General features: G+C 40.1%; 1 protein-coding gene across 1 annotated transcript in view; it reads left to right on the plus strand.

Annotated features, from left to right (window-relative positions):
* The window catches only part of OTC (ornithine carbamoyltransferase), a 62329-nt gene extending 40701 nt beyond the window's left edge, over positions 1–21628 (plus strand). Inside the window, exons 5-10 of the mRNA XM_002913474.4 lie at positions 3066–3219; positions 5130–5252; positions 11206–11259; positions 11340–11489; positions 14175–14312; positions 20660–21628. Coding sequence (XP_002913520.1) covers positions 3066–3219; positions 5130–5252; positions 11206–11259; positions 11340–11489; positions 14175–14312; positions 20660–20719 — 679 coding nt within the window. The 3' untranslated portion in view covers positions 20720–21628. The remainder of the gene's footprint in view (positions 1–3065; positions 3220–5129; positions 5253–11205; positions 11260–11339; positions 11490–14174; positions 14313–20659) is intronic.
* The last annotated feature ends 500 nt before the right edge of the window (positions 21629–22128 follow it).

Genomic DNA, 22128 nt, shown 5'->3' on the forward strand with positions numbered 1-22128 from the left:
CATTCCTTCTATGTCTGAGTAATATTCCATGGTGTGTGTGTGTATGTGTGTGTGTGTATCACATCTTCTTTATCCATTCATGTATTGGTGGACACTTGGGCTGTTTCCATAATTTGGCTATTATAAATAATGCTGCAGTAAACATAAGGGTGCATATATCTTTTTGAATTAATGTTTTTACTTTCTATGGATGAGTACCCAATAATAGAATTATTGGAACATATAGTAATTCTATTTTTAACTTTTTGAGGAACATCCATACTCTTTTCCACAGTAGTTGCACCAATTTGCAATCTTATGAACAGTGCATGAGTGTTCCATTTTTTCTATATCCTTGCCAGCACTTGTTATTTCTCATGTTTTTGTTTTTGATTTTAGCCATTTGGACAGGTGTAAAATGAGACCTCATTATGGTTTTCATTTGTATTTCCCTTATGATGAGTGATATTGAGCATCTTTTCATGTGTCTGTTGGCCATCTGGATGTCTTCTACAGAAAAATGTCTATTCAGGTCCTCTGCCCATTTTTTAATTGGATTATTTGGGTTTTTTGGTGTTGGGTTGCAATTTCTTTTGACACGGTAATAATATCTACTACTTTTTGCTCTCTTACTATGAATAAGGCATCATACTATACACTTTAGATAGGTAATCTCATTAATCCTCACAACTCAATAGGATAGATATTATTATTATTGTTTTAGAGATAAAGAAACTAAGCCACAGAGGAATTAAATAACATTTCCAAGGTCACACAGCTAGTAAGTTACAGAACCAGAATAAGAACCCCAACTGGATACTTTATAATCATGACTATATTTACTCTAACTACTATCATGAGAGGCTTTTCAAATTTTTTTGTCATTAAAAATAATTCTTTAAAACTGAAATGGTTAGAAGCCTCTGTTGTAGAGGTTTTCCTTTAAATAGTAAGAAACCAAGATTTTAAACCAAAGGTCATCCTTGCTAGTTGTATAAGGCTGAAGCTTTAGCTGAGGAACCACCATCACTCTGATGCATGGGAAACAATTAAAATTTGGATCCCAGGCTTTCCTTCCAGATATTTTCATGTGCAAAGTTGAGGCAATGTGTTGTAACAGAAAGAACAGGGACTTTTTTTTAGATTTATTTATTTAAAAAAAATTTTTTTTACATTTTTATTAAGTTCAATTAGCCAACATATAGTACATCATTAGTTTTTGATGTACTGTTCAGTGATTCATCAGTTGTGTATAGCACCCAGTGCTCTTTACATCATGTGCCCTCCTTAATACCCATCACCTGGTTACCCCATCCCCTTGCCCCCGTCCCTTCTGCAACCCTCAGTTTGTTTCCCTGGAGTCCAGAGTCTCTCATGGTTTGTCTCCCTCTCTGATTTCTTCCCATTCTGTTTTCCCCCCCTAGGAACAACAAATGTTGGCAAAGATGTGGAGAAAGGGGAACGTTCTCATACTGTTGGTAGATTGATTTATTTATTAGAGAGAGAGAAACAAGTGGGGAAAAGGGCAGAGGGAGAAAATCTTTAAGCAGACTCCCTGTGGAACACAGAGCCTGATGCAGGGCTCGATCTCAGGACCCTGAGATCATGACCTGAGTGGAAACCAAGAGTCAGACACTCAACCAACTGAACCACCTAGGGGCCCCAAGAACATGGACTTTTGACTTAAATTGACTTTGGTTTGAATACGAGCATCTCCAACTTAATTAGCTGTGTGGTCTGGGGCAAGTTACTTAACCTCTTTGTGTCTCACATCCTCCAGTCATAAAATGAGAATAATAATATCCATCTTTCTGTGTGTTGTTTGAATTCATAGCCATGATTTGGTTTGTCTTGCTTTTTTTGGTGGATTTTTGTGTTTATGATGTTGAACACTTTCTTTTTCAGAGATGCTGATAGCTATGCGGGGTGCAGGGACAAGGGCTGAATGCCTTCTCAGGCTCAGCCCCTACAGGAGTTTATTGTGGGTTGTGTCATTCAAGTTCACGGAGAAGCAGATTCCAAAATGGAATTAGACATGCAAGAGATTTAAGGGGGAAACAACTGTGAAGGATGAAGGAAGGAGGAAGCAGGAGTAGGCAGGGAAAGCCTTCAGACCACAAAGCAGGTCTGACCCCAGTGAAGGGAGAAGAGGGAGGAAGGAGTAGGGTAAAAAGAACCTGAGACTATAGCACAGCTCTGAGAAAGTCTCAGCCAGGCCAATGGGGAACCTCAGTGCAAAGACTGCCCATTGGAGCAGTCCCATGTCAGGCAGACTAGCTCAGCTCTGGGGCCCTCACTGGGCTCAGCCATTGGCTGGGGATAGCGTGGGGGGCAGTGTGGCCTTAGTGGAAACACTACAGCGTATCCCAAAAGTGCAGCAGCTGGGACTCCTCCCAGAAAGTTCTCTCTCGTGCGTCAGTCTGTGTGTACACCTTCATGCCTGCCACATGAGTACTTTCAGTTTTACACTGAAAATGTATATATGTCTGTGGGATGATGTCAAAGAAAATGAGCCACATGCCAGGTCATTAATGTTTCTCTGTTTACCTTGTTTTTGGTCTTGTCCCTTTTAACTTTATCAACAGTCCCTTATCAATTATAATTCATCATCATAACTTGCTAGGCCCACAATTGATTTCTTATCTCTGTAAAAAATAGTAAAATCAGTGGTCACTGGATGAGATCAATGGAACAACATCTGGCTTCTATAATGACTACATGTTTAATATTGCTTTTTTTAGATTTTATTTATTTATTTGAGAGAGAGATAGTGTGAGAGAGAGAGCACGAGTCGGGGGGAAGGGGCAGAGGGAGAGGAAGAAGCAGACTTCTGCTGAGCAGGGAATCTGAGGTGGGGCTGGATCCCAGGACCCTGGGATCATGACCTGAGCAGAAGGCAGACCCTTAACAGATAGAGCCACCCAGGCGCCCTAATATTAGCTTCTAAATCTGTCAGGTTGATAGGTAGCTGTAACTTAGTAAAAATTCTAATTTATTAGCATTTCTTATTCCTGTTTAAGATCATGTTTAAAGAAGGAATTATTAAGCATGATTAACTTAGATTATCTTTTCTTGGTTTCCTGCAGTGTGTTGTCTAGCATGACAGATGCAGTGCTGGCTCGAGTGTACAAACAATCAGATCTAGATATCCTGGCTAAAGAAGCATCCATCCCAATCATCAATGGGCTGTCAGATTTGTACCATCCTATCCAGATCCTGGCTGATTACCTCACGCTCCAGGTTGGCTTATTTCTTTGCCTTACACAAGAGCAAAATAAATAAATTATTCCCAACTGGTTCTAAATAGAACCATTTAAATCATGGTATTGGTGCTTTGTTTTCAAATATCATCTTGGCAAAGGATTATAGCATATGTGTGAATACTAGATATCCAAGGGAGACAGGGCATTGTTAAAAACAGATCATCAGATCCTTCTGTTCTCATCTCAATTCCCAACCTCTTTTAGCCCCCCCATCCCTTCTTCTCTCACTCACTTTGCTTTTTGGTGACATGTTTAACACAATAGATGAATAGAGAATGCTGGAGCATACAGAATTGAAAAGCTTTCTGTAATCCTACATACAGCTGGCTCTGTGGCTTGTAAGTGAAGACTGGTAGAGTATGCTTTGAATATTCAAAATGGTCAACTACCACGTCATTTTTTGAGAAGGAGGCCATTTTCTATCATTTTAATAAACTGATCGTTTGAGACTGGAGTTAAGAACATGTAGAATTTGTAGAATTGAGGCAAATTTAGCCGTGTCTCCTTAAATTAGAAACTTGAATAATTTTGAAAATATTCATCTCATTTGACTTGCCACAGCCAATCTACATGGTCTTGCCATGGGGAATCCTGACAACCATGGTTTCTGTGTGGATAGACTGTTCTGGGAAGATAGGGAAAACTGGATAGGTCCATATCCCCCCTTATTTGAATAAGCCACGCACATATGAATGTGAAGTTAAATTCAAAATGAAATGGAACTCTTTGGTGATGAGGAGAAGACTCACGCAGAGAAGATGTTACAGCAATGTTAGATACCAAGTGGCTGCTTGCAGGTGTGGCTTTACATATATGCCAGGTAATTTAATGCTTCCCCCTGGGCATCGTCATTACTAGATTACAAATTCGTTGAAGGACAATAAAATGTCCTATTCATCATATTGTCCCCTGCAGGACCTGGTGCAATGCCTTCATATAGAAGATATTCAAAGCAGGAGCTGAATGAATAAATAGCAGCTTATTAAGAACATGGCATCTAAATCAGATGGCCTTGGATTTAAATCCTAGGTTCGCCATGTAGTAGTTCTGTGATCTTGAAGTTGCTTAACTTTTCTCTTTTTAAAATATTATTTTTATGAATACATAAAATCGGTGAAACCTACAGACACTTCAAGAAAAATAAAACAAGCACCTCTGTGCCCATTAGTTTTGTCAAATCTTATTTTAGGATTTTTTTGTTTTTAAATAAAATATTATAAACAGAGTTGAAGCCTACTGTGTAACTCTCCCTGATTCCATTTCCTTTCACCCCACAAAGATTATTATCCTGATGTTTGTGTTTATAATTCCCAGGCATGTGTTCATACTTTAACTACACATGTCTATATCTGTAAACAATCGAGAATATTAATGGGCATGTTTTTTAACTTATATAAATGAGAACACAGACACCATGTTCCACTGTTACAGATGCATTGTGTTTCCCCATTCTAATACCAAAGAATGCAAGCTCCATAAAGGTAGTGATTTTTTTTGTCTCCTTTCTTCATTGTTCTATCTCCAGGGCCAAGAAAAGCCTCTGGACATCGATGGCACTCAATTTGTTGAATGAGTGAATGAATGAATGAATGAAGAAATATAACAAAGATTCAGATTTGAAATGCATGAAACCATGAGTCTCTGTATGAGTTCATATGATGTCATCTTTTAAGATATTAAGTCATTTTCCTATTTGTTGTGATTGTATATTCATGTCATTGAATTGTTCTGTATAATGCAAAAAAAAAAAACCCTAGTAGTTTATTCATTCCAACAAAGCTTTAAAAATGAGGCGAAGACTGACTGTTTCTTTATTTTAGCCCTAATAAGTGTTTCACATAGGTGGGTTTCCTCCTGGATGTAATCTCCTCCTCCCTTGCCTCTTAGGAACACTATGGCTCTCTGAAAGGCCTTACCCTCAGCTGGATTGGGGATGGGAACAACATTCTGCATTCCATCATGATGAGTGCTGCAAAATTCGGGATGCATCTTCAGGCGGCTACTCCAAAGGTAGGGGAACTTTCTGCCTTGAGACTAAGCCCCTCTTAAATCATCCCAGATGCAACTACCCCGTGAAAGCAAACCTCTCTTCCATTCAAGGAAAGCACAGGTGAGGCCCAAATTGTAGGCTATGTTACCAGCCTTACTATTACAGCTATGTGGCCTCTTGAGTGCCCATTTCCCTCAAGTGCCCGTTTCGCTCAAGTACCCATTTCCCATCTTGGCTGATGCCTTTCATCCATGAGTCTTTCTTAAAAGCCTCTCTGAATTGTCCCTCTGAGTGCCCTGAAACCAGCCATTATGATGACTGGCACCCTCATGCACTGCTACCACAAAGGCTGAAGAAAACAATGAAATCCAGACAGCATAGAAGTCCCAAGGCATGGAGAGAATGTTGTCATTTTTCTAATACTGCAATTTACTAGAAAAATGTCAGTATAATGTGAAGGTCACAGTGATGGCAACTACACCAGCTTAATATTTCAAAGTCAACTCCAGGGGCCCTGCAGCTTTTTAAATCTGAGTCCCACGTGGCTGTGAAAATGCCCCCCATATACTTCCTGCTCTGCTGCTACTCTCACTCAGAATGTACAGGAGGCATGACTTCTTTCATAGGTCCATAGCAACCCTTTTGATATGTAAGAAACTGATAATATTTGCTGCCTCTGAGAAGGGGAACCAGGAGGTTCAAGGACAGAGAGAGGAGGGAGAATTTATTTTCATGGTATATCCTTTTATGTGGTTTGAATCTCTTAATATGTTAATGTTTTACCTACATAGTAACATAAATCCATAAATAAACACACCTAAATAAAAAAGTGTAGATGCCCCTAAGAGAAGCCCTGTGTTAAGATATGCCCCAGCCTCATACTAAATGACTAGGCCTTTTAGAGGACAAAAATTAACCCCCCAAGAGACTCACACAAACCAGTCCTGAAGGATCCCCACAGAACATTTTAAATACCGGATCACTACTGAGTATTTCCCCATTATGTTTCTTTTTTTTTTTTAAGATTTTATTTATTTATTTGACAGAGACAGAGACAGCCAGCGAGAGCGGGAACACAAGCAGGGGGAGTGGGAGAGGAAGAAGCAGGCTCATAGCGGAGGAGCCTGATGTGGGGCTCGATCCCATACCGCCGGGATCACGCCCTGAGCCAAAGGCAGACGCTTAACCGCTGTGCCACCCAGGCGCCCCCCCCAATTATGTTTCTGATTGGCTACTAATATCCAATCAGGAGTCTCTGAAGGGTAAACTCCCCTAAACAGAGACCATCTGGGAAACAAAGTGAAAGAGAATTGGCCCTCTCATTACGAGACGACTATTCACAATTACCGTGCGCTAGTGTGTTTCTGACCAGGCAGGTGTTTGCCGTTATCTCAGTAGTGAGCGTGAGGGTTCACTCTGATAAACTAAGACATCCAGAGGTGAATATGTCAGGACTAAAAATTACTCCCTGCTTCTGCTTCTTGAGCTTGAGATATTTGCTGATCACCAGGAACATGAATTACACAATGTGGATTAATGGCTGAATTTCTCTAATAAGAAATCCCCAAATCCCCAAGGCTCTCGTGCGCTCTTCACCCCTTCCTGCACCAGTGTTTTGGGTTGGGTTCCCCACAAGGGATGTGATGAGGATTTGTGTACGGGTGATTTATTAAAGAAGTACTCCTGAGGAAGACCTGTAGGAGAAGAGGAAAAGGACAGAGAAAGGAAAGAATCTAAGCAAGAGGGCCATTTATAGTGACCAATCATCCCGGTTTGCCTAAGACTGAGGAATTTCCAGGGACATCGGACAATCGGTGCTAAAACTGAGAGAGTCCTAGGCAAACCGGCATGATTTGGTCACTCTAGTGCCATGTCAGTCACCATCTTACAGAAGGAAGCTTCAGTCTGACCCCACAGGTGAGCTCAGGAGTGTAACTTATGCCCCAGAGTTGTCTCAATCTGAGGCAAGGAAGATGGGCTTGCTTTTCTTTTCTTTTTTTTTTAAAGATTTTATTTATTTTAAAGAGAGAGAGAGCAAGAGTGAGGGGAGGGGCAGAGAGAAAATCCCGAGTGGGCTCCGCACTGAGTGCCAAGCCCAAGTCCGTCTTGGGGCTCAATCCCAGGACCCCGAGATCATGACCTGAGCCAAAATCAAGAGTCAGATGCTTAATCAGCTGATCCACCCAGGCGCCCCGGAAGGTGGACTTTTATCCTTTGAACCAGTCGTTGGTCAAGGGCAGCAAGGGGAGAAAGGGTAGTAAATCCCCTGGCAGTTTTGGCAGGAAAAGCAGCTGGGTAACCAGAGGGCTGTCTTCTGAGGAAGAGCTGCAAGTGCTGTTAAAAGCCCATGGAAATGGAGAGAGGGAGAGAAAGCTGCAAAAAGAAATCCTAGGATGGCATCTGGGTAGAGCACCGGCATTGTCCGCTGCATCCTGCCAAAGAAAAAGAAAACAAAACACTTTTCCCTAGTGCTTTTGCAGAACCAGTTTGAGTCAATGCACCCTGCTGCCTTAGTTTGCAAGGGCTGCCATGACAAAGTACCACAAACTGGGTGGCTTCAAACAACAGAAATTTATTGTTTACAGTTCTGGAGACTAGAAGTCCAAAATCAAGATGGTGGCAGGGCCACGCTCTCTCTGAAGCCTCTAGGAAAGGATCCTCATCTCTCCCTGCAGCCCCAGGCTTCCTGGGCTTGCAGCTGCGTCCCTCCAGTCTCTGCCTCCATGTTCTTGCCTTTATGCCTCGGTTTCTCTGTACAAATGCCCCTCTTCACAGGAGGACATCAGTCATGTTAAATGTAGGCCCACCCTAATCCAGTATGACCTCGTCTTAACTCATTACATCTGTGAAGACCCTCCTAAATAAGGTTACATTCTGAGGTTCTGGCTGAGAATGAATTTTTGGAGGATATTATTCTACCTAATACACTTGCCATAGAAGAAATGGTGGGCATGGACGATAGCACGAATTAGAAGTCACCCTATTATAGTAAACTATGGGGACTCAGAGCGAGAACTCTTACAGCAGATAATTCTCTTTCATTCAGCATAAATGGAAATGAAGGGTCAGATCCGACATGTGCTTAAGGCAGTTCTTCACTTTTGGGAAGGGTTAGCACACTGGCACTACAAATCTAGTTTGAAGAAAGGCTCTTTATTAATGCAAACTATGACTGCATTTAGTTTTCATGGTGAAAACATATATTAACAATAACTGTTCCCTGATAGAAGGTGTTTCTGGACAGGCTTTATTCTGTTGGAAAAATATAGGATTTAAACATTTTATGGTGTGTCAGAGATGTTTTATTAACACCAAAGGGAAAAATTTGAATCTTGCAAAGTAATTTCAGTATTGTTCTTATGCAGAAACTCATTTAAATGACAGCGCTAAAACTTTGTTAAATTTTGGTGGGAGTAAGAGTTTTAAAAAGTCTTTGGGGAAAAAAAAAGTCTTTGTGAAAGTGTGATAGTGCAGAAGTTGTTCAGTTAATTTACAAGTAGGCCTATTTCCTTTCAAGATAAGGCCAGGAGATTTATTGTAAATTTAAGAAGCCCTGAAGTTTCCAAGGCCATAATTAATCTATTTCCCCATTCTTCAACTGAGAATAACTTACATGTTCAAGAAAACATAATTTTGTCCTTGATTGTAAAATTGCTCCATAAACTATTGAGGGTAATGATTTTAACATTGTTCTAAGTGAATATTTAGACTGAACTGGGTTTGTTAATCACCTTCTTCCTCTGGTTTTAAGATTTATGTAAAAGCCAATGAGTGATTTAGTATTGGAAGCTGAGCTGTGAGTAAAGAATTCCTCTTTGTATTCTCAGTCATGGCCCAGTGCATGCAAGGTTGGGTGATTTTCTAATTTCCAAACCTCTCTGTTGGTTCTCTAAGTACTTATTGATTCCTTCTGTAAGAATGATTATATGTAGGGAGTCTAAAACCTGCTTTCTAGAGGGAAGGCTAAATTTTCAGGGCAGGAGGCACATAGGGTAATGGCCAAGTCTCTTTATTTATGTTTACCAGTATGAATGGTCACAACATTAGTTACTAAATTAGCAAAGCTTTATTAATTACCTTCTCTAAATCCCAATAAAAAAGCTCCAGAACTTATGGCTATTTGAGGGTGGTAAACCTGTAAAATGTCTGCAGCCATCATCATCAGCATCATGTGTAGTTTCTTTCAAGAATTTTTTAATGAGAAGCAACTACGGTAGACCCGTGCAAAGAGATGTGGTTTCAAATGAATGAACCTGAACATGCCTTTTGCAGGTGGAGGCTCCTGGAAGGAGACTCTGAGGCAGAGTCTGGTGGGCAGGATGTTTATTAGGGCACGCGCTTGAGATCAACACCTGTGGAAGGGAAGGGAAGGGGAGGGGAGGAAGCAGGAGTGGGCAGAGGAAGAAGCTGAGCCGCAATGCAGGCCAACAACAGCCTCGTCTGACCTTACAGACTTCTAGATCCGAGATGGCCATTTAGAGCTGTTCCAAGTTGGGAGGAGGGAGTCAAGTTTCCATCCCCTCCTGTCAGTCATTGAATGTAGGTCGCCCCAGAAGGGTACGTGACCTTGGATGAGTCAGCTCTCTGCAGCTGAGGCAGTGCCCAAACAGGGCTGGCGGCTGAAAGCCATCCTCTGGCAGCACGCCCAGCAGCTGGGGAAATAAGTCCTTTATTCATGAAGGGGGGATCTGAATGGCATATCGCAGTGTACACCATAATGCTCCACTGAGAATTTATAAAAACCAACTTAAAATAAATGCTAAGAATTCAGGAAAATGAGAAGGATGGAGAAAGGTGAGAATAACTACGGTGTTTGGACTGACAAGATCTCCATATGGAAGGTCCAGAGGTGAGGCTGGGCTAGAGATTTGACAAAAGAAGAGCTGACATGTTCCAACAAAGACACCCAGGAGGGGACGGGGGGAGGTGTTCAAAGGTGAAAGGCTGAGATGGCAGAAAAGGGCAAGACGTGTACTGGGATAACAATAAGATTGGCTTTCCTGAAGCAAGATGCTGAGAAGAATTAAAAGAGACAGAAACAGGGAATGTGGGGAGGGGAACCTTGATACTCTTAATCAGCTTCGACTTACGGAACAAGTGGTAAACATTGCAGGCTTCAGAGAAAACAATCCTTGCTGCTGTGTACAGAACAGATTGGAGGGTGAGGAAGGAGGCAGTGGGGCTACCTGGGGGATCTGGAATAGCTTGGGGGGGGCGCTTTAGAGTTGAGACTAGGCCCAGCAAGCAAGGCTCCTCGGGTGAGCCATTTGTACTCGCAAAGACTGACAGTCCTGCTTAAACTCTGTGGCCCAGGCACCTCGCTTGCTTCACCCAAGCCCCGACCCTGCTCTCAACAAACCATCCCAAACAAATATACTTGAGCCAAACCGGCGTACTTGTGGTGTAAAATGCCATTTCAAAGCACGCACCCTGCACTCAGAAGTCTTGCATGTGGCCTGTATTTAGCTGGGGTGCTTGGGGAAGGTTCTTTTGAGGAGGACACATTTGAGCTGAGACCTGAAAGTGTTATCCACATGAAACAAGTGGAGATAAGCATTCCAGACAAAAAAGCATTAAAAAAAAAAACAGCCCCACACAGCTTGTGGAAAGATGGAGACAAAATGGCATCAGCTTGTAGAATTATGTATATAACCCTCTTATGCTACTAGAGGAACGAGAAGAGGCGCTACCAGGAGCTGGAAAGCACCACGCCCTGTTTATCTTGATAATTACAGAGCTCAAGGATAATAAGAGAAAGATGGGGCAGCTGGTTGCCTTGTTAAATTCCCCAAAGCACCATGAAGGTTTGGAATTCTCGAGGTAAACATTGTATTCCACTGAAGGCGGCTGAGCTATAACTTGAAGGAGCAAAGGGAAGGACAGGGAGAATACTGCTGAGAGGGAAATAATGCATATATGACAGCCTCATACAAAACAATTGCCTAAATAACAGTTGAATTCTTCCCCCTGCAGGGTTATGAGCCAGATCCCAGTGTGACCAAGTTGGCAGAGCAGTATGCCAAGGAGGTATGCTCCTTATATGTAAACTTAGAATGGCCTTTCTCTGTCCCATGAAGTTGTTTAACTGGCATGCTTGTGTATGCTAGAACGGCACCAAGCTATCGCTGACGAATGATCCCTTGGAAGCGGCTCGTGGAGGCAATGTATTAATTACAGACACGTGGATAAGCATGGGACAAGAAGAGGAGAAGAAAAAGCGGCTCCAGGCTTTCCAAGGTTACCAGGTTACAATGAAGGTACAAATTGATGCTCTCTGAAGGTTCATTAATTCCATTCATAAAGGGCCGAACCATCTAATCACTCGTTCACTTTGGGGACAGCAGACTGTCCTTTCCTTCCCTATAAAGGACTCGCTGACTGCATCCTCCGGGGATTTCTCTCTTCCTGAAGCTTAGCTATGTCCTTTGGAAAGACACTTTGGTACTGGATGCAGGAATTTGCAAGCCGGGCAGAAGAGAGAAGCAAGCTTCTCCCTCTCACAGCAATGGAGGCATGCAGGCATTGGAATGCCTAGCTCCGTATGTGTCTAGAGACACTGTTACTTCTGTTGCATGCGGTTTCTTCTGATTTCTCCTCTAAGAAAAGATGCATAATTGTGTTCTTCAGGCTAGTCCTTGCCTCTGGTTGTAAGGACTCTCAAGTCCAGTTTAGCTTTGCTTACTGCTTCCAGGGCATTCCCAGGGGAATCCTATCTACTCTGACGCCTTTCATTAAGATCTGAAGCAATGCTTCTCAGTGTTGAACATGCCTCCGGATTGCCTGGAGCTGTTAATACACAGCTGGCAGGACCCCACTCCCCTGGGGTTCTGAATTAGTAGGTCAGAGGTGGGACCCGAGAAGTGGCATTTGTACCAAGTTCCCGGATGATGCAAAGCTCATGCTCCAGGGTGACACTTTGAGAACTGCTGTTCTGCAGGAATACTCTACCAGGCAAGTGTACCTTGGGATTTTGTCAGCAGAGAAGCTAGTCTGTTGGGTGGAGAAAGGGATTGAGCAAACACAATAGATATTTCATTGATAAGGCAATATATAAATACAAGCTCCTTATTTATCCATGTCAATAGAATGAAGTTTAGAAAATAAAAAGTGAAAGTGTCTTGCCTTCATCCCTTCAACAGTGACTATTCCCAGAGGGAGCCACTGTTCAACAATTTGATGCGTCTCTTTGTGGACCTTTTCTGTGTATTTACAGATGCCTTCACATACACACACAATTATTGACTTCTCATAAATGACATATTAGACATACTATTCTGATTTACTTTTCCCACTTAACAAATCTTAGATTTTCTTGTCCATTTATTTAGATATTTTTCAGTCTTTTAAATGGTTGCATCAAATTACAAAGTCTGGGGGGACTATGATTTATGTTGATAAATTAGGCTATTTCCAATGATCCCAATTACAAACAATGCCACGATGGATACCCTTATACATATTTCTTTGTGCAAGTATTATTGGAAAATAGATCCCCGGAAAAAGAATTTCTGGGTCAAGTGGTATATACTTTTAAAAATAGATAAATGCTGCTAAATAGCCATCCAAAAAGAATTGATAATTCATACTCTCTCCACACTCTTTCCATTCTTAGTTGTTATTTACACTTTTAATTTTTAAAATCCGTATCTCATGTTTTTTAAATTTTGCATTTCCTTGAGTACTAATGAAGCTAAATATCTTTTCATGTTTACTGGCCATTTCCATGTGATTTTCTATAAAATGCTATCATATCCCTAGCCCATTTTCTATTTTTTTGGCTATTATTGGTTATAGGAATTATTTATACATTATGGCTAATCCCTTGTCATATATGTGGCAAATACGTTCGTGGAGAAATTCTAAATTCCTTGTGGTTTACCTTGTACTTGCCTTGACAAACCTGGGGCCTTTTTGTGGTGCTTGGACTATAGGCTTGAAGAACATTCATCTTACTGATGTATGTCTGAACCTTGAACGAGTATGGGAAGTAAAACAAAATTTTAGTACAAAGGCAGTAATTTTGAGGTAAGAAATTATGAGGGAATGCAGTTCTGAATCTGTAAGTGAACAATGGAAATGGATGGGAAAATGTACCTTCCAGAACTTAATGGCTGGAGAAAATTAAAGTGTTAGGACTTTTGCATTAAGAAGGAAACCTCTGGTGCGTAGTGCCCATACTCCTGTTTAATGCACTCCTGTCTCAGCACGCTCTCTTTCAAAAGCGTTTTAATTAGTGATGAAGTATGCTTCAACCACTAAAAACTGTAACTTGGAGATAAGCTCAAAATAGAACATAATCCCATAAAAGCAACTTTTAAAATATACTGGGGCATAATGGGTGACTTTTGCTGTCAGCCTCATATTGTACTGATAGAGCTCTTTATTGAAATGTCCACAATCCCTCTAGACGAGAACCAGAAAACTGAGTTAGTGGTTTAATTTGGAGTAATGATCTCCCAAATCAAAAAAATGACCATAAAATTCCATAAGTTGAAAGTACCATTTACGTTTCCCTTTGGCGCTTTGAATTTAAACCGCTGCTCTGCCTCATTGCCTCTCCCTTTGCATTTGGTCTCTGACTCCACACCATATATGTGTAGGAGAAGAAAGGGATAAAGAAGGGGGGGTAATCAGAAGGCGGAATGAAGCATGAGAGACTATGGACTATGAGAAACAAACTGAGGGCTTCAGAGGGGGAGGGAGTGGGGGAATGGGATAGACCGGTGATAGGTAGTAAGGAGGGCACGTATTGCATGGTGCACTGGGTGTTACACGCAACTAATGAATCATCGAACTTTACATCAAAAACCAGGGATGTACTGTATGGTGTCTAACATAATATAATAAAAAATATTATAAAAAAATAAATAAATATTGAAGAAGAGAAATGTGATAGCCACATATACTAGTCAAAACACAGTCTCATCCCATCTCTTCTTTAGACTGCTAAAGTTGCTGCCTCTGACTGGACATTTTTACACTGCTTGCCCAGAAAGCCAGAAGAAGTGGATGATGAAGTGTTTTATTCTCCACGATCACTAGTATTCCCAGAGGCTGAAAACAGGAAGTGGACAATCATGGTAAGCAAGAAATGGGGAATGGAAGCTAAGAAGGAGCTCTCTGTGTGGCCCTAACTTGGTCATTCATGGCTTTTGGTAAATAATAAGCAACCTAGATTATCCACCCACATGACATGCTCATATGGCATCTATTTTTTCCCCCAGAAATCTGTAATAGATTATTATTGCTTCTTAGGATTTATATTGTACTTTTAATGGTGTAAAATTGATCTCCTTCCAAATATATCTATTTCAATTTATTATTATTTTTAAGAGAGAGTGAGAGCGAGCAGGGGGAGGGACAGAGGGAGGGGGAGAGAGAAAATCACAAGCTTGCCCCATGCCTAGCGCAGAGTCCCACACGGGGCTCAGTCTCACGACCCTGAGATCATGACCTGAGCTGAAATCAAGAGTTGGGTGCTCAACTGAATGAGCCACCCAGGTGCCCCCAAATATATCTATTTTAATAAAAATTCTAACTGCTCTTGATTAGCCTGAACACGAACCACCATTGCCTGCCAACCGTTATATTGTATAATTCTCATTTTACAATCCCCTTGTTAATGTTTATAGAGGCCCCTAATTCAGTGCCTGGCACAAAATGAGTATTCAAAGAAATCTTATTTCCCCTCTCTTGTCTTTCTTCATTTCATGACTTACCTAGATCATTGTTTTGGTTCTCTACTTGACTTTGGCCCTATAGATATATCTGTTTAAGATACTGAACATTTCTGGAACTGCAACAAAACTAATCTTAAAAAATACCGGTCCCCTTAACATAAGTTTCATCTTCATCATTGCTATTCTAGGAAATATTAACCTCACATCTGTGTGTTACAATATTCCAAACATCACCTTCTTCTCTGGAAAACTAATATTCAAGTGCCATAATTTAGTACCACTGTTTTTTAGTTTTTAGTGATTTAACTGATCTCAATTATTGTACCAGCTGGGGTCTTACTGGCAAACAGGGTCCACTCTGGGTAAGATAAAATGATAATATAGGAATTTATTAAAAGACATTAAGCAGTACCCAGAATCTCCAGGGAAAAAAGGTGCAGCAAATCATTCTTGGATACCACATATTCAGAAACAATATAGGCAGGAAAATCGCCCAGCAACACTGTGGTTTTTTAGTAGCCAAACACCACTGACACAACTACCCAAAGCCTGGTACCTTAGGCCCCTGAAACTAAATGCCAGATACTCTATTATCGCTGCCCCAGCTGAACCAGATACCCCCACCTGCATATAGACCAGAAGATCTAATCTCCCAGAGGATGGCTTCCACTGCACCTTGCTCACTTATGGCTCTTAAGACTTGAGTAGATATAGTTGAGTGGCAAGTCTGCCCCTTAGCTTCTGGGAAATGTAGTTTATAGCTTTCAACTTCTGGAGTGCAAAAAACAAGCGGGAAAAGACTCTGGTAATTTTTTTTTTAATCTAATGGGAATACATTTTATCTAAATGGGAATAGATAGGGTTATTGTGAGCATTAAAATAATACATGTAGAGCATTTAGTATGGTATCTAATACACTGTAAATGTTATTATAATTATTATCACTGACATCATCTTCATTGTTGACCTAATACAGTGACCAGCAGGGGTTCAAGCTCCACTATGGCTGCTTGAAAGCCAATCATGATTCCCTTTCCAATGGAAAGTTATAAGTCAGGCCTAATTTGTCATATCTAATAAGAGGGAAGATTTTTTTTTTTTACTGTGCCTTCCCGCTTGCCACCTCTGTCACTAGCTTTGACCAAAATGGCAACTCCCACGCTATCCAGACCAGCGCTTCTAAAGCTTTAATGTCTATTTGAATCACCTAAAGATCTTGTTAAAGTGAAGCTTCAGATTCAGTAGGCCCGAGATGGAGCCCGAGATCCAGCATTTCTAACAAGCACCTAGGGAATGCAGATGCTGCTGTCCTGCAAACCACATTTTGAGTAGCAAAGATCTAGATGGCAAAAGAGAAAATGTGAGCTCTCCAACCACGTACCTCAGGAAGAGACATGGCAAAAAATTTTCCTCAAGCTCTATTCTTTCTCAGAAGATGATTGAAGTTACAAAGATAAATCAACCTAAATCTGTTAAAATATGACCTTTGTAGAAATTCAGTGGGGAAAAATTTAAAGAAATGTTGCTAAAATATCATTTAGGGAGATGCTCTACACTTCTGAATTCTTGAAGAGCTTATTAAGCAACATCTTTAAATCGAATTTACTTTAAAAAATTAAATACATCATGTATTCACATTGTTGATATGCTTACAAGGATAAATATATATATACATACATACATATATATATATATATATATATATATATATACACACACACGTACATAGATAGATAGATACACACATACACACACATACATACAAAAGGGAAATTTTATGCCCACCTATTTTCCATTTCTCTAAGCCCTACCACCATCTCTCCATACCCCACCTTCCTGAAGTGTCCACTATTATTAGGGGAAAATATATTTTAAAGCAAACAAGAGGCATAGCCATGTTAAAATGAAGGTAGAGCATCTAATATAGAAAGGATACTTGCCTGGGAGTGAGGAGACTTGTACCCTAGCTGTGTTCTTTATATGCTACATACTTTATATACTCTATATAGTCTTTAATGCTAGTCAGCTGTGCCATCTTGGATAAGTATTACCTCTCTGGGTCCTGGTTTCCTCACAAATAAGATAAATAGATCTATTTATAAAGATGGCAAATGATTTTTAATCATAGGTCCTCAATCTCACCAACAGGCTACTTGAAGTTCTATGTTCAGAAGGTTCTAAGCCTGCCTGTGGTCTCAGAAAGTGGCATAACTGACTAGTGATACCTGACATGGATTCTGGAAGAAAGGTGGTGACACACATGCTATACTCTTCAAGTCGCTGAGCTAGACGATTGGAGGTCCCATTGAGTGAAGTTCATGTCGGCAATCATATACTATGCATCTACTGGGTGCCAGTCCTTCTGCCAGGCATTGGAGATTTTTTAAAAAACCAAATAGTATGCAGTCCCCACTCAGCATGTACAATTCATCTTCAAGAGAGACGAGATCCTAGAGATTGTCTAGTCTAAATTCTTATTTTACATGCAAAGAAATGATTCTTAAATAGCTTACTTAGAATGGCATTTAGGTTCAACACTACTGAGATAGATTTCTCTGGGATGTTCTCAAGGCACAACACTTGTTTTCCTCTAGAACTTCCTATCCAATGCAATAGCTACTAGGCACATGTGGCTATTTCTATTTAAATTTAAACTAATTAAAATATAATACAATGTATGAGTGAATTCCTCAGACATACTAAGCACATTTTAAGTGCTCAATAGCCACACTTGGCTGGTGCCTACATTATTTGTATTTGACAGCGCAGACACAGAACATTTTGATAATTGCAGAATGTTCTACTGGACAGGACTACTGTCTAGAGAATGATTTCCACACATAATTTCATTTAAAATCAGGATAGAAGAAAAAAGGAAAAATATCATCTAGCCTCAAGTTCTAACATCCATAATGACTGATGGCAAGTATGTAACTAAATAGGGTGAGGCTCATTCTAAAAGCATATAATATTTTTAAAGCAAATGCATACACTCTCAGTACTTAGAGGAGCTTTGCAAGGCCTCCATGTTGGGTGAATTCTAGCCGTGCTGTTCAGAACATTCTAGTATTCACATCATTCTCTCCATAGTGCACAGGCTTTTGGATCCCTTTGTTTTGTTTTCTTTTGTTTTTTAAATATACCCTCTCCTCCCCACAAAGGTTGCTTTTGTATTTTTCAATGATTAGTAAGGCTGTAGGACTCATAAAATGTCAGGTACTTTTCTTTCTCTGCAAAAGACCTGATACTTCAAAGCACTGCTATCAGGATGATCCTTAGATATACAAGACCACTGCAAATTTAATTCACAGTATTTTAGTCCTTTAATTCTCTCCAACTTAGGGGTGCCAGACCAAATCCAGGACACCCAGTTAAATTGGAATTTTAGATAAACAACAAATAATTTTTTAGTATAACTATGTCCCATGCAATATTTGGAACATACTTATAGTTTTAAAAAATGTTGCTTTCTGGGGCGCCTGGTTGGCTCAGTCATTAAGTGTCTGCCTTCGGCCCAGGGTGTGATCCCAGGGTCCTGGGATCGAGCCCCACATCGGGCTCCCTGCTTCACTGGGAGCCTGCTTCTTCCTCTCCCACTCCCCCTGCTTGTGTTCCCTCTCTCACTGGCTATGTCTCTGTCAAATAAATAAATAAAATCTTTAAAAAAATGTTGTTTTCTGAAATGCCAATTTAACTGTCTGTGTGTAATTGCTTGTTTATTTAACCAAATCTGGAAAATCTACTCCAAATTGACTTTCTAAGATTTAACATTTGAAAATAAATTTGACACATGCAATGACAATTAACAATAAAACAAAACCTGAGATGTGATCCTAGAAACCCATAAAAAAGCTTAAAATATTCTACCTGGAAGGTGTTCTTATCCCAGAGTTTGGCCTTCCTAGTTTCTTCTTGTCATTCAGATCTCAAATGCCATTCCTTTAACAAGGCCTTCCCTCACCACCCACTCTTAAGAGAATCTCCAGCCTCCTTTATCCCATTATTTTATTTTATTTTATTTATTTTATTTTATTTAAAGATTTTTTATTCATTTGACAGAGAGAGAGCATGAGCGGGGGGAAGGTCAGAGAGGGAGAAGCAGACTCCCTGCTGAGCAGGGTACCCAACGTAGGGCTCAATCCCAGGACCCTAGGATCATGACCTGAGCCAAAAGCAGATGCCCAATCAACTGAGCCACCCAGGTGCCCCTCCACTTTTTATTTTATTTTCTAATGGCATTTATCACTCCTTAATATTTTCTTGTTTGTTGCCTGTCCCCCTACTATAATGAAAACTCCTTTATAAGAGCATCAACCTTGTCTATAATGTTTTTCATTATACCTGGAATGGTGCCTGACACCCTAAATATGGACTCAAAACATTTTTGGGGCCTAAGGGCGATCTAGGGTATTGGTTCTAGAACACAGACTTTGGAAATCAAGTTAAAATTCTGGCTCTCTGTGTGATCTTGAGCAAGTATAAGTCCAGTGTACTCATATGATAGTGGAGATAAAAATAGGAACAACTTCATGAGTTTATGAGGATTAAATGAGGTAAGAGTCATCTGAGCATAGTGGATAAGGTCTTAGGGATAGGCAGATGCAGATCCATCCCCTACCACTACCACTCAGGAAAATACCTACACCTTCCTCCTCTGGATTTTCTCTGTCTTACACTTCACACAAGTAGGGAAGGATATTAAGTGGTATGATGCATATAAAGCACTCAGTACAGGGCCCAACACATGGTAACGGTTCAATAAATACAATCAATGAATCCTGTGAAATATAAGACCTGCATTTCTGATGTAGGGTAGGGACACATGTACACTATGGTCAAAAGGAAACAGTAAGTACCTGTAAGGCAGTAAAACTACCTCCTAGGGGGAAGTCAGAGAAACCTAAGTCCCAACCCAGTTGTGTACTATCTGTTGTTTCCAGGATTTTCCTATCTATAAATGATAACACAAGTTACCTTAGACACTTATTGCATTAAATGAGATAATACATAGACATTTCTCTCTAACTTACCTAGCAGCACCTAGCACAGTGCCTGGCAAATATTTCTTAAGTGACCAACACATGATAAGGCAGTTAGTCTGGTACATAGTAAACATTCAGTAAGCATTTGTCATGGTTGTTTATGATATTATTACTACTGTCATTGTGGAAGTTGGGGAAAGTAAAAGTGCAAATTACCATTTGTGGGTGACAGCCTAATGGGAAGCTATACTCTTGGTTATAAATATTCCATCATGAGGACCCAGATTCAGATAGACATTATTCGTTAGCCCAAATGATTTACTTTTCTTAATCTACATCTGATTGATTCTAAACTTCTCTAGGTTACAAGTGACCAAACCACAGCAAAAACATCAGGATGAGAGGGATTATATTTCTCTAAAACCAGCCAATAGCTAGGTTTCACTTATGACTGGGAAATCCAATCATGGCTACCACCATGGTATCTCATTTCAACTCTCTCGCCCGCTAGTCCTGGAATGAGGCCTAAGTAAGCATGGTGTTTCTGCATTTATTTGGGTCAGGCTGATCCTTCCTGACCTTCCTCTATCCAAATAAAAATAAATATTAATTCAGAACTGTCCCCTTATCATTTCCTTGGAAAAACACATTTTAACCACAGGCCTTCAAAGCGGCAATCCAGTTCCTCTTCCTTAGGTCCCTAAGCAAACCCTTGCTAATGTTTACCCATTTCTTTCTTTCTCTTTCTTTGTTGTGTCATCCCAGGCTGTCATGGTGTCCCTGCTGACAGATTATTCACCTCAGCTTCAGAAACCAAAGTTTTGATGCAGTGATGTTTGTCAAGAGAGAAACAACATTCTTCAGTAACTGAATGAGTCAATTTATGGAGGAAGGAGAAGAGAATCTAAGAAATAAATCCTGATACGTAGTATAGGTGAATGATATGATACTGCTTTGCCATTGTGAAACCTTCCTGAAGGCCTTAATTTAAGTGCTACATGTACTACAATATATGGCTTGACTTGGTTTAAACTCTCTAATGCACAATTTCTGAGTTACACTTGGGTATCATATTAATAGTCATATACAGTTGCTTCAACTAAACATAAATACTGCATTCATAACACATAATGTCTAAGCCATTAAATGTAATCTATGTTTATTACCTTAATAAATTATCACCCGTGCTAATTTATAAGTAAACATTTACCAGGCAGTCAGCTGCTGGTAGATCTGTGGGCTGTGTTCATATCCCCCAGGACCAACAAGGAAGCCAAATGATCCATCTTGCTGATGTAGTACAGTTTTCAGGCAAATGAGGCGGACAGACATTCACTTATGGAGGCAAATTATGAAATTCTCAGAAAACAGCTATAACCATGCCCAAACTCGAGTTTTTTTCCAGTCATATGTGGGAAGGAGAATTTTTCAAGAGCACATATCTCTTCTCCGTAATGAACACTTGATGTCAAAAGCCTGAAGAAGCCTTTGTGAACAAGTGGTAATACCATGGAAACCTAGCTGGGAACATAAGCTCCATTGCAGAGTGGTATTTTCATAGGTTCAAATTCTCTAGCAGGAGTGATTTAATTTTTTCATGTTTGTGCTTATCATGCATCTACTCACACCACACGCTGGATGTGTCTATAAATCCACTGCTTGCCACATTTTAGTCCATTCTTTTCTCTATAATTTTTGTTCAGGATAATAAAAATTTGCATCACTGGATTATTATAATGTAATCAAAGCTACATGCTTTTGTGGGTGACCAAAATTTGTATCATTGAATTATTATGATACAAATTAAACATTTTAGTTAAAATAGTAAATAACATAAGTGGAACTTTAAGAAAATAATGTATTTTGCAGAGGACAAAAAAAGTAACCATCCTTACATTCCACCTCGACTATTAGAAGAATGTTTCCAGGCTGGTTGACAGATATTCTTTAGCAGATAACTGTGACTTCAATGAGTAAGAGATGAATTACAAATTAGATTTGCAATGAACGTGCAATAAAACATATTTTTAGGGGGAAAAGGGCTGATAATGTTACAAGAGAAAAATCAATTTTTCTAGTAAATATCAAAGTTGACTTTCTTATCTATAGTAATTTCTTGAGACCACTTAAGAAAGAAAGAGTAGAGCTTAACAGACTATCTTCTTTCAGTAGAGAGTACAGAATGATTTAACCAGAAGGTGCCATGTAGACTGTGGAGGCTCTTCTTCAAACTA

This window comes from Ailuropoda melanoleuca, chromosome X, assembly GCF_002007445.2.
Source record: "Ailuropoda melanoleuca isolate Jingjing chromosome X, ASM200744v2, whole genome shotgun sequence".
Lineage (NCBI taxonomy): Eukaryota > Metazoa > Chordata > Mammalia > Carnivora > Ursidae > Ailuropoda > Ailuropoda melanoleuca.